General features: G+C 44.6%; 1 protein-coding gene across 2 annotated transcripts in view; it reads right to left on the bottom strand.

Moving 5' to 3' along the window:
* Nucleotides 1-9,854, bottom strand: part of LOC308604793 (uncharacterized protein C8orf76-like) — a 30,125-nt gene extending 20,271 nt beyond the window's left edge. For both annotated transcript variants that reach the window (XM_081214285.1, XM_081214286.1), the window contains exons 1-4: nt 9,690-9,854; nt 6,411-6,506; nt 5,565-5,708; nt 428-873 (exon numbers count right to left, since the gene is read on the bottom strand). In XM_081214285.1, coding sequence (XP_081070411.1) covers nt 428-873; nt 5,565-5,708; nt 6,411-6,506; nt 9,690-9,806 — 803 coding nt within the window. In that variant the 5' untranslated portion in view covers nt 9,807-9,854. The remainder of the gene's footprint in view (nt 1-427; nt 874-5,564; nt 5,709-6,410; nt 6,507-9,689) is intronic.
* Between the last annotated feature and the right edge of the window lie 944 nt (nt 9,855-10,798).

Consider the following 10,798-nt stretch of genomic DNA (forward strand, 5'->3'; position numbering starts at 1 on the left):
AAGAGGGAAGGGATATGGGGACATATGTATATGTATAGCTGATTCACTTTGTTATAAAGCAGAAACTAACACACCATTATAAAGCAATTATACTCCAATAAAGATGTTTAAAATATATATATATATATCAGTTCCCCCCTTGTCAATGTTTTATACATTTAATTTTCTTTCCTAAATTTAACGGCTGCCAATGTTAACCTTTTATCTTGAGTGATGATGCAAGTTGTATTTTTGAGCAAACATAGTTTTGTTTTTAAATCTTACATACTAAAAGGACGCATTCAAAGGATTCTATCTTGACCATGGGAAAAATCTCAAAAACATATACTAAGCGTGTAGCCTAGAATTTTTAGAAGCTTAAAATTAGAAAAATAAAACCTTTACTCTGAGCTTAGCACCATGTATGTGTAATTCACTCTTAGCTTACCTGGTTCGTATAAAAGAGGCACAGGCTTTCATCTGAGTTTCTAGCAACACTGCTGCTCTCTCTTCCGCCATACAGGTTTGAATATTTTTAAATGCTTTCTCATTCTTCTGGTTATTACCACTGCTCGTTTCCACAGATAAGGCAGAGCTCTCGGGCAACATTTCAGGGAGACACAAAAGACAGTCTTTTCCTGAGTGGGGACAAGAGGATTTGATAGCCTTGTCACTCGAGGTGAAACTGTTCTGTTTGTGAGATGACGCAAGCACTGGCTCCAGATTCAGGTAAGCCTCTCCCAATCTGCCCCAGTTCCAAGGATTAAAGGGATGCAAAGAAATCAGTTTCTGTAGGGAGAAAATTGTTTTCTCCAAGTTCTGCAAACTTGAACAAATAGCAAACTGGAGGTAGAGCACAGTGGTTAAATGGTCTGTGTTAGTTGCCTTATTTTCCTAAGGAGAAAAAAAAAAGAGATCAGGAAGTTTAAACTACGGAATGTGTCCCATATAAAAATGAAGATGCCTAAAAATCCAAGTTGTACGTGTTATAAATTACAAGTAGTCACACAAGTAGGGTGAACTAAATATTTTTCAATAGATCTCAGTTCGAAACCATAAACCAAGAGAAATATAAACTAACCTAACAAAATAATCACCAGTCATTCCCAAACACCCTAATGTCACAACAGTCACATAATCCAGGTGATAGTGGCCTGGCAAAGTTCAGCACCAAAAGCCTCTGTGTCAGTTTATTTTCCATCTGTATTATAATCTTTATTGTCTTCAGCCAGATATCTGAAAGACCCAAGCCAACTTTTTTATACCCTGGGCTAATGGTTCCATTTTAATATTCCAGGCTTTCTAAAAATCCAAATCGTAATTTCCTTGAGGATTCAAATGGACTCTATTTCCAAATTTTACTTGGCCTAGACGTCCTAAACAGGATGGCCCTGCAGCTCTCTGTGTTTCGTGATGCATCATAACTGAATCCAAATGCCCTCTCTGGTAACTATTAGCAGAGCCAATTATTTCTGGCTGGAGGGGATTGCTTGGTTTCTTTCTGATCAGAAAATCCTTTTCAAGTCTCCTTAATCAAAGCCATCACCTCTTGCCTAACTTGCCAAATGGCAAAAGCCCTGTGGGTTAGGGAAACAAGCCTCCTTTTTCTAAGTTAAAGTCTGTAGAGATTCAGTTCATTTTAAGTCTAAGGAAAACCTGGCCTACTAGTATTCAGATCAAGCCCCTGCATAGAACTGAGCAAGAAACATGAGTAAAACTACCCAGCATGGGGCTTCCCTGGTGGCGCAGTGGTTGAGAGTCCGCCTGCCGATGCAGGGGACACAGGTTCGTGCCCCGGTCCGGGAAGATCCCACATGCCGCGGAGCAGCTGGGCCCGTGAGCCATGGCCGCTGAGCCTGCGCGTCCGGAGCCTGTGCTCCACAACAGGAGAGGCCACAACAGTGAGAGGCCAGCGTACCGCAAAAAAAAAAACTACCCAGCACGCAGCTGGAAGAAACTGGCTGACCAGTGAGTGAAGGCTTGAGGAGGATTCTAAATATTCATATATTGAGTGAAAAGACAGGAAATAAAGCCTCATGTAACCTATTCAGTCATACTATACCTTCCCGATGACAGATCTGACCTGGTTTTATTATTACTATTGTTTAGTATTCTGTCCTTCTTCCCCAGAGACCACTGAGTTCCAGAAGAGTTTTTGTTCAATGCTGAACTCCTAGTAGAGCGGAGCTCCTCAGACACAGCAGATGTCTAATAACTGCTGAGTAATACATCTTCATGTTTTTTATTTATAACAGTGAAAGCAACACGTATAAACTACCTACAGCAAACGCTACCTTTCCTCTACACTCTATAGTGCCCTATACTGTTCACGAACATTTTCAGATTGCGGAAGCAAGTGTGTGGTGGGGTAGGGTGGAGCACACAGACCATGGTTTTGATGGCCTAGCTAGTAAAGAACTCTCTGGAAAGTAAATTCCATTGAAACGAGTTTGTGTGGTTTTTCCAGAGTACTGCAACTCCTTCTATAATGCAATGACGATGACAAGAGTTAACATTTACAGAGCGCTTACCATACGCCACTCATTGAATCCTCATGACAATCCTTGAAAATAGACTCTATCACTATCCCCATTTTATAGTTGAGGCAACTGAGTCATAAGAGAGAAGTTAGATAAGCTGCCTGACATCACACAGCTAGTAAGTAGCAGAGCCACCATCGGTCCCACTAGAAGTCACGGAAAAAAGGTACTTCAGAAGAGCTGACGTGTGTTAGCTGGCTTAGGATTCTCCCACTAGACACTAGGTCAGCAATGTATGGGCAGGGTATGGACATGGTTTTCTGTCTCCTTAGCACTGAATCCACAACTGCGCACATGGTAAGACTGAAATAAATGTTTGTGAAGTGATAAATGGAAAAAAAAAGTCAGTAACTGTCAAAAAGCAGTTTCCTTACCACAGTTTATCACATGAGCCTATCAGCCACTGTAAGATGTTTAAACTATTTGTTTAAGAAGTAAGTTCCAGGGCTTCCCTGGTGGCGCAGTGGTTGAGAATCCGCCTGCCGACGCTAGGGGACACGGGTTCGTGCCCCGGTCCGGGAAGATCCCACATGCCGCAGAGCGGCTGGGCCCGTGAGCCATGGCCGCTGAGCCTGCGCGTCCGGAGCCTGTGCTCCGCAACGGGAGACGCCACAACAGTGAGAGGCCCGCATACGGCAAAAAAAAAAAAAAAAAAAAAAAAAGAAGTAAGTTCCAGGGCTTCCCTGGCAGCGCAGTGGTTAAGAACCCACCTGCCAATGCAAGGGACATAGGTTCGAGCCCTGGTCAGGGAAGATCCCACATGTGGAGCAACTAAGCCCGTGTGCCACAACTACTGAAGCCCGCTGGCCTACAGCCCGTGCTCTGCAACAAGAGAAGCCACTGCAATAAGAAGCCCGTGCACTGCAACGAAGAGTAGCCCCTGCTTGCCGCAGCTAGAGAAAGCCCGCATGCAGCAATGAAGAACAAAATTTTGGCTGCGTTGGCAGCCAAAATAAAATAAAATGAAAGAAATAAGTTCCATGACAAATTTTATCCAAAAATTATTAAGAAGAGAGGTGAATAAACTTCAATAGAAGTTGTGAGCATAAAATGTTCATATCCTGCTGGGCACTCCCAAGACTCCCTGTCTGTTTTGTTCAATGCTGGATAATGACCTGTCCCACTACAGAGCACGAGGGGACAATAACCACTGGGACAAAACCCAGAAATGGGCCAGAGTGAATAACAAAAGAAGAGGGCCTACAAGTAGGGAAGAAATTTTAAAAAGAAAACAAAACACAGGGCATCAGGAAATGAGAAAACCATGTAAATGGGCAGGATCCACTGAGATCATGTGAAGAGACCCAAAGAAAGGGGTGAGACCTATCAGCCTATGCTGCCATTTCTTCCCCAACACTCCTGCCCAGCAGGGTGCCCAGCAGCCCAAGGACTAGTTCTCAAAGTCCTGACAGAGGAGCTGAAGATCTTCTGACTGGTCCTTCCTCCTGCCTGGTAACCATCCCAAGCTCTGGATGGCATCTGCTGGCAACAAATCCTTCTCTGAGCCACAACAGCAGAGACTCACTAAGCTAGAAGGAACCAGACAGCCAGTCCAGCCCCTGACACTAAACTACCTGTCACTGCTTTCGGTGGTCTGGGCGGGGAAGACAAAGCACAACAGTGATATGCAGGCGATGTGAGGAAGAGAGAGGCGATGGGAGAGGAGAACAGTGAGGAAAGACGCGTGACTGATGTCCAGAAAAAGCCACGGAAAGAACCAAAGTTGCCGTTAATTTTCAGACCAGGGAGACTGAACACTATTAAACCCCACCAAGTTCACTGTGTTCATGCCATGTGCTTCCTTAACAGGGTAATCTTATCTTCCAGCTTAAGAATTAACCCACAATTGGTAGAGGGGAGAAAAAGAACGAACAAAACACACAGCTGTTTTCCATGTTCCGAAGACAATTACCACCAAGGGTTCCTCTCACTGCAAGAGGCTGAGGCCCTATGCAATGAACCCCGGCTAGCAAACTGTAGGATTTCTCTTAGTTAATGAGACGGAGGAGGACAACTCAATTGCATGCGTCCTTCAGGCTGACCTCTGGTCAACGAGATGCACAGGATTCAAGATCAGAGCCTCAGTGCCTCCTTAAGTCCCTCTGAGGAAGAAAACTGGTCATCTGTAAACTAGGACTGGTCGACTTAGACTTGTCCCCATATAAAATTTACACTAAAAACCATAGGTGCTTTAATCTGAAAACAAAAACAAGCAGAATACAGAATTGCAAAAAACCCCTGCTTTTATTAAATTCCTTAAAAAAATTCTGCAGACTCCATTTAAGAATAAAAAGGATTAAGCTTGGCCTAGTATGATACTTAGTCATTTTTTGGTAAACTTTTTTCCTGTTTATAAAAGTAATATATGTTCATTGAAGAAATTTTGGAAAATAAAAATCTAAACAACAACAAAACACCTAAAGAAGAAAACAGATCACTGATAATCCTTCCACTCTGAGTATTTACTCCTAACAAGAGTAAAAACTTTTGCAAGTGAGAATTCCACGGTGGTCCAGTGCTAAAAAGTCTGCCTTGCAGTGCAGGGAATGTGGGTTCAATCCCTGGTCAGGGAACCAGGATCCCACATGCTGCGGGACAACTAAGCCCGCACACCCCAACTACTGAGCCCGAGCTCCTCAACTAGAGCCCATATGCTCTGAAACCTGTGTGATACAACTAGAAAGAGAAAAAAACCTGCACACCACAACTAAAGAGAAGTCCACACGCCTCAATGAAAGATCCTGCATGCCGCAACTAAGACCTGACACAGCCAAAAATAAAACAAAACAAAAAAAACCTTTGCAAGTGAGATTTTCAGGCAATGAAAAATTTTGAGCATAACACAGGAAAAATATTACAAGCAAATGATTATGTCTAGACCTCCAAACTGTTCATCATAATAAAGTTCTTCCACCACTGACAATTTTCTTCTGCTTATCCAAACCCACAGATTTAGCTGCAAGAAGTTGTTTTGTTTTGTTTTTTACAAAATAAACCATTCAGCCATCCTAGGGAAGCAAATGGAAATAAGCACAAACCACTCACCAAGCGTGTAGCAATCTCCAGGGCTTCCTCGTGCCTTCCCAGGTGAAGGAGACACCGCGCCTGGCCTTCCTGGACATCCCTTTTCATAGCAAAATTCGTGGACGGCAGTTTTTCTGAGATACCGGAATACTCTTGCAGTGCTTTCTGGCAAATATTTGTTAAATAAAGGAAAATGAAGGGATGAAACGCAAGGCAGAAAACGCAGTAGAAAAAAGAATTCAGTCATGGGGGTGATGTGTTTCCTAGGCAGAAGGTAATGTTATAACTGACCGTACAATGAACTAAAGGAAGACTTGAGCATTTTAGTCAGTACTCTTTTTCTGAAAGGTAGAGAAAAAATGGCTGGAGACTACAAATAAAGCATTCTGGAGCCCCAAAGACCAGAATTTGAATCCTGGGTTTGCCACTAACTTGCTGTATAACCTTTTCACATCAGCAAAATAACAACAGGACTCTTGTGAAGATGATATGAAGTCTCTAAATAAAGCAAGCTGACATCTAGTTGTTAGTTCTTTCCTTTTCTTACACGTTTTCGGGTGCTTTGTTCCTGTGGCCCCATGAGGTATCTGTGCTAGAGGCTCCCACATACTTAGGAGATACAGAACCTGGGGAAACAGACCTACAAGGATCCCAACAAGCTCTCTATACTGGAGTTACAGGAAACAAAACAAATTATACAGAGCTAGAAACTTGGGATTCTAAGATTACAAACACATATCACAAAAGATTAAATTTATCTTCACAAACAACACACTCATAACTTAGTATACTGTTATTGAAATATACTGTAACGGGCAGAACAAAGCCCATCTCAAGTAGAGCAATCTTCTGTATGTTCAATTCTACCTGATACTCCTGCCGTCTGTAGGCCAGGTCCCCTTTGAATTTCTGGATAGTCAGAGCTTCAATATCATCACTGCTCCCCGTTTCTTCACAAAACCACTAGAAATTGTGAAAACAGCATATTATAGAGAATGAAACTACACTTTTCCACCCCCTACTCAGAAGCAATTTCCCATATATAATTGATTAAACCCCCCAAAAGACATAATTCTTGGGCTTCCCTGGTGGCGCAGTGGTTGAGAGTCCACCTGCCGATGCAGGGGACACAGGTTCGTGCCCCGGTCCGGGAAGATCCCACATGCCGCGGAGCGGCTGGGCCCGTGAGCCATGGCCGCTGGGCCTGCGTGTCCGGAGCCTGTGCTCCGCAACGGAAGAGGCCACAACAGTGAGAGGCCCGCGTACCGCAAAAAAAAAAAAAAAAGGACATAATTCTTCAGGATAAGACTCAGGAAAACATCTGACAAAGAAGAATGACAATCTTAATGGTGGCACAGTTTTTATGAAAATTATCACAAGTAGTAAACATACCAATAATACGATACCTCTTAACTAAAACACAAAAGTATATGGTTTTATCTATAGCATTTTCAATTTGGGGTTGTGATGCTTGGGAACCTACATTTAACTAGCACAGTTCACGATGGTTCTTTAGACTGAGATGTTTTCCTGCAGAGAAATTTTTAGGGTGGATGGAATAGGGATTGACAACTCTTTATGGAGAGGACATAGAAAAGAAGAACTGTCATTATAGTGCTATTATGAAAGTGTAAAAGTCAAAAGTAGAATCGAAGCAAAGAGGAAATAGAAATGAAGGCTGAAAGGAGGCTTCCGTGCAATCAAATGCCAAAGGGCTATAGGAGAAAAGTCTCAGGAAATGCCCATCTGGAATGTTTTATTCACTTTTCTACTGATTTAAACCCTATGGATAGAAAGATCTTTTTTGATTATTGCATAAAGAACATTAAGATGAGAAAACGCGAATGACGAGAAGCACTGTGTGCCCGTTTTCCAGCTCCAAAGAAGTATCTCATCCCCCCCACCCACCTTTAAAAAATTTTTTTTTAATTTTTGGCTGCATTGGGTCTTTGTTGCTGTGCATGGGCTTTCTCTAGTTGCGGCGAGCGGGGGCTACTCTTCGTTGCAGAGCACAGGCTCTAGGCACGCGGGCTTCAGTAGTTGTGGCTCACGGGCTCTAGAGCACAGGCTCAGTAGCTGTGGCGCACAGGCTTAGTGGATCTGCACCATGTGGTATCTTCCCAGATGAGGGATTGAACCCGTGTCCCCTGCAATGGCAGGCAGATTCTCAACCACTGTGCCCCCAAGTAAAGTCCCCCATCCACCCTTTTACTCAGGGTAAAACACACTGAGGCTGAATGAAGTCAGTTACACACTGTTATAAATTCAAACGTAACTGCATTTGTGATGGTTCCACCATCACATCAAAATTTCTTGGTTCTATTTCTAAAAGAGTTGCTTGGGTATCATTGCCCCCCTGTTAATTAGTAATACCGTTTCCCTCCTTAGCCTGATCCATCATTGTGAAGAAAGCCAGCAACCACTGTTTTTCTGTTCTCCCTGAAGTACTGTGTAACCCAACAGCAGCCTATACACCGAACCCATAATTTTCCTTTGCACTTTATTGTTCTCCACTCACATACTCTATTAGACTATCAGCCAATCCCAACGTTTGGAACAATAACTGAATAACTGCAAACCTCCATCCAATGTTCATCATCCTACTGGGAAATGATCAAGCAAAATTGGCTTTCAAACGCAAGGGCGCAGATGGGGATGGCTTTAAATACCCCGTTCTGATTAAGAGTAGGAGGGAAAAGCTGTGAACAAGGGTGAGACTAAGAAGGGAAGTGCTGGTAAGGCAAACAGCTGGTCCCACACCAAATAGGCAGGGAACACAGATCTTCTAACCCAAACCCCTGGTTTTACACTTGGGGAAACCAAGAGGACTTGAATGAGGCCTGAATTTATGAGCAGTTACCATTTACCAAATAAATTCTAAAGACAAGTGATTTTTGGATTTTACTTTATAAGTAGACAGCATACCACACCTGGCAAAGTATTATCTCATTCCACTCTCACAATAAACCTGTGAGCCAACAAACATTATTTTTTCTCAAATGACAAATAAGGAACTGACACTTTGAAAGGCAACCGGTAAAGCCAATGCTGGAACGCAAGGGTCCTATCTCACACCCCTGGCTTTTTAATGCGGTACCCCATGACTTTGAAAGCCCATTCCCCGCTTTTAGTCTACACGATCAAGTACTAAAGGTCACTCTGAAAGACTGCATGTGGCAAGGAGAAAATATAAGTGAAATAAAACAAACATACAATTCAGTAATTTCTGAGTGCCTGACACCTGTAAGTACAAGGGTTTTAAGGAAAAATGAGACAATACGTGTCAAGGAACCCTGCCCAGTGCCTGGAACACTATCTGATAAAAAGGAATTCTTATTGGTGAGATGAGATTTACACACATGAAAGAATACCAGGTTAATACTCTACTTATTCAAAATATTCACGGAGTTCCCACTACGAACAAAAACTGCTAGGCACTGCGGAGGACATAAAGTTAAGCACGCACGCTCCTGTGATCATTAAGCATTCTGGGTCTAAGAGTTTTATGAGATACTGACAATTGCTTTAATAGGTAAAAGAGGGAAAAGGAGTCAAAACAAAAATATGTGGTTGGAAGGGGGAATCAGAAAAGACTTCTTGGAGGAGGCGGCATTTAAGGTGCGCCTTGAGAAATGTCTATAACTGAACGATTGTGACCATCTGAACGGGGTTAACATGGGCAGGGGGAACTCAGTGAACAAGGGCAGGCCCGTGGGTGGGACGTCACGGTTCAGGGAGCAGACAACACTGAGGTCTGAAAAGTGGGCGGTGGCTGGATTTCTGCGGGCCCTGACTGCCCGGCAGCAGAAGAAGTGAAGGTCCACGGGAGCTACTACAGATTTTAGAGCAGGGGCGTGAGGCCAGCGAGCCTCCGGAGACCGGCCGAATGCCAGGTGCGAGTTGATGGCCGACGGCGCGGGGATTCCCTCGGGGGAAGAGGGGGCCGGGCCCAGCCGGCTGCGGCTCGTGTAGGGGAAGGGATAGCAGGGAGCCCGCGTGGACGCAGGGAGGCCGGACTCGTGCCGGGAGGGTGTGGGTTCGGGGGTAGGCCACGCGGCCTTGGGGCGCCTGAAGCGCTGTCGGGCCGGGACCCGGAAGCGCGAGGCCCGGGGGCTGGAATGAGCCCGAGAGGCCCCGCTCTCTCACCTGCGGCTCGCAGAGCTTGGCGCGGTAGGACGCAAGCGGTTCAGGCCGCCTCTCCTGCCTCTCCTCGAACACGGAGTCCTCAAACTCGCCGCCAAGCAACCAGCAGCCGGTTTCCATTGCGCGCCCAGGACAGGCGCATCGAGAGGAGGCGGTGCCTAGAGCGGCGCCCACGTGCGGACCAACGCGGAAGGGGCGGGGCCGTCGAGGCCCAGCGAGCGGCATGCTGGGACTTGTAGTCTTTGGGCGGGAGCCAGACAGGGACTTAGCCCACGGGAAGTTGGGAGTCGTTGAGCAGAGATTTTATCTGGTTCACGACGCGAGGACAGAACTTCACTTCTCTGTTTCTGGAGATGGACAGAGCGATCCTTACGTGCACGCATCAAAAAGCACTAGCCTCAGGGTAGCTGTTCAAAACTGGTAGGTACCAGTTTTTCATTATTGACCATACTCCTAGCACTGTGTTAAGCACATTTTTTTCCTTCCATTTTACTGTATCCTTTCCTAACAACCTCTGAACGGCACGATGATTCTCATTAAAAACTGGGGCTTAGAGAGGTTACGTATCTTGCTCAGGATCAATTATTACGTGGCAAAGAGCTGGGAAAAAAAGAACTGAGTCAATAATACCCCCATGTCTCCATAGAAGAGACACACCAATAATAAAGACCAGGGTACAGTGATTCACGCACTTGTAAAACAGAGGACATGGAGATTTACTCTGGAGACTCCATCAGGGAGCATTAATTCTGCCTAGAAAAACACTAAATCCCAGAATTCTAACACCAACATTTACTAGAATTCTTATACCTTCAAGACGTTCCTTGAGACAAGAAGGTAGAGATTGTTGACAAAATACCGGCCAGTATTCCACAGCACAGTATTACTGTGCCATATTACACAGAAGGTAATAGACATGGAGGTTTTCTCTGGTTTTCCTCCTGTTTCTCCTCACTCTCACCAGCTCCTCTTCCACCAACTGTCTTCCAGGATTCTTTCCTCAACCCAAATTTCTACTCCACACATTCACCCTAGGGGAACCTAATTCACTCCCCGATTTTTCAGAATCCGTCTCTCTGCTGATGACTCCCCAAATCTAGAATCATCTCATA

The sequence above is a fragment of the Mesoplodon bidens genome, assembly GCF_964165515.1.
Source record: "Mesoplodon bidens genome assembly, chromosome: 16".
Lineage (NCBI taxonomy): Eukaryota > Metazoa > Chordata > Mammalia > Artiodactyla > Ziphiidae > Mesoplodon > Mesoplodon bidens.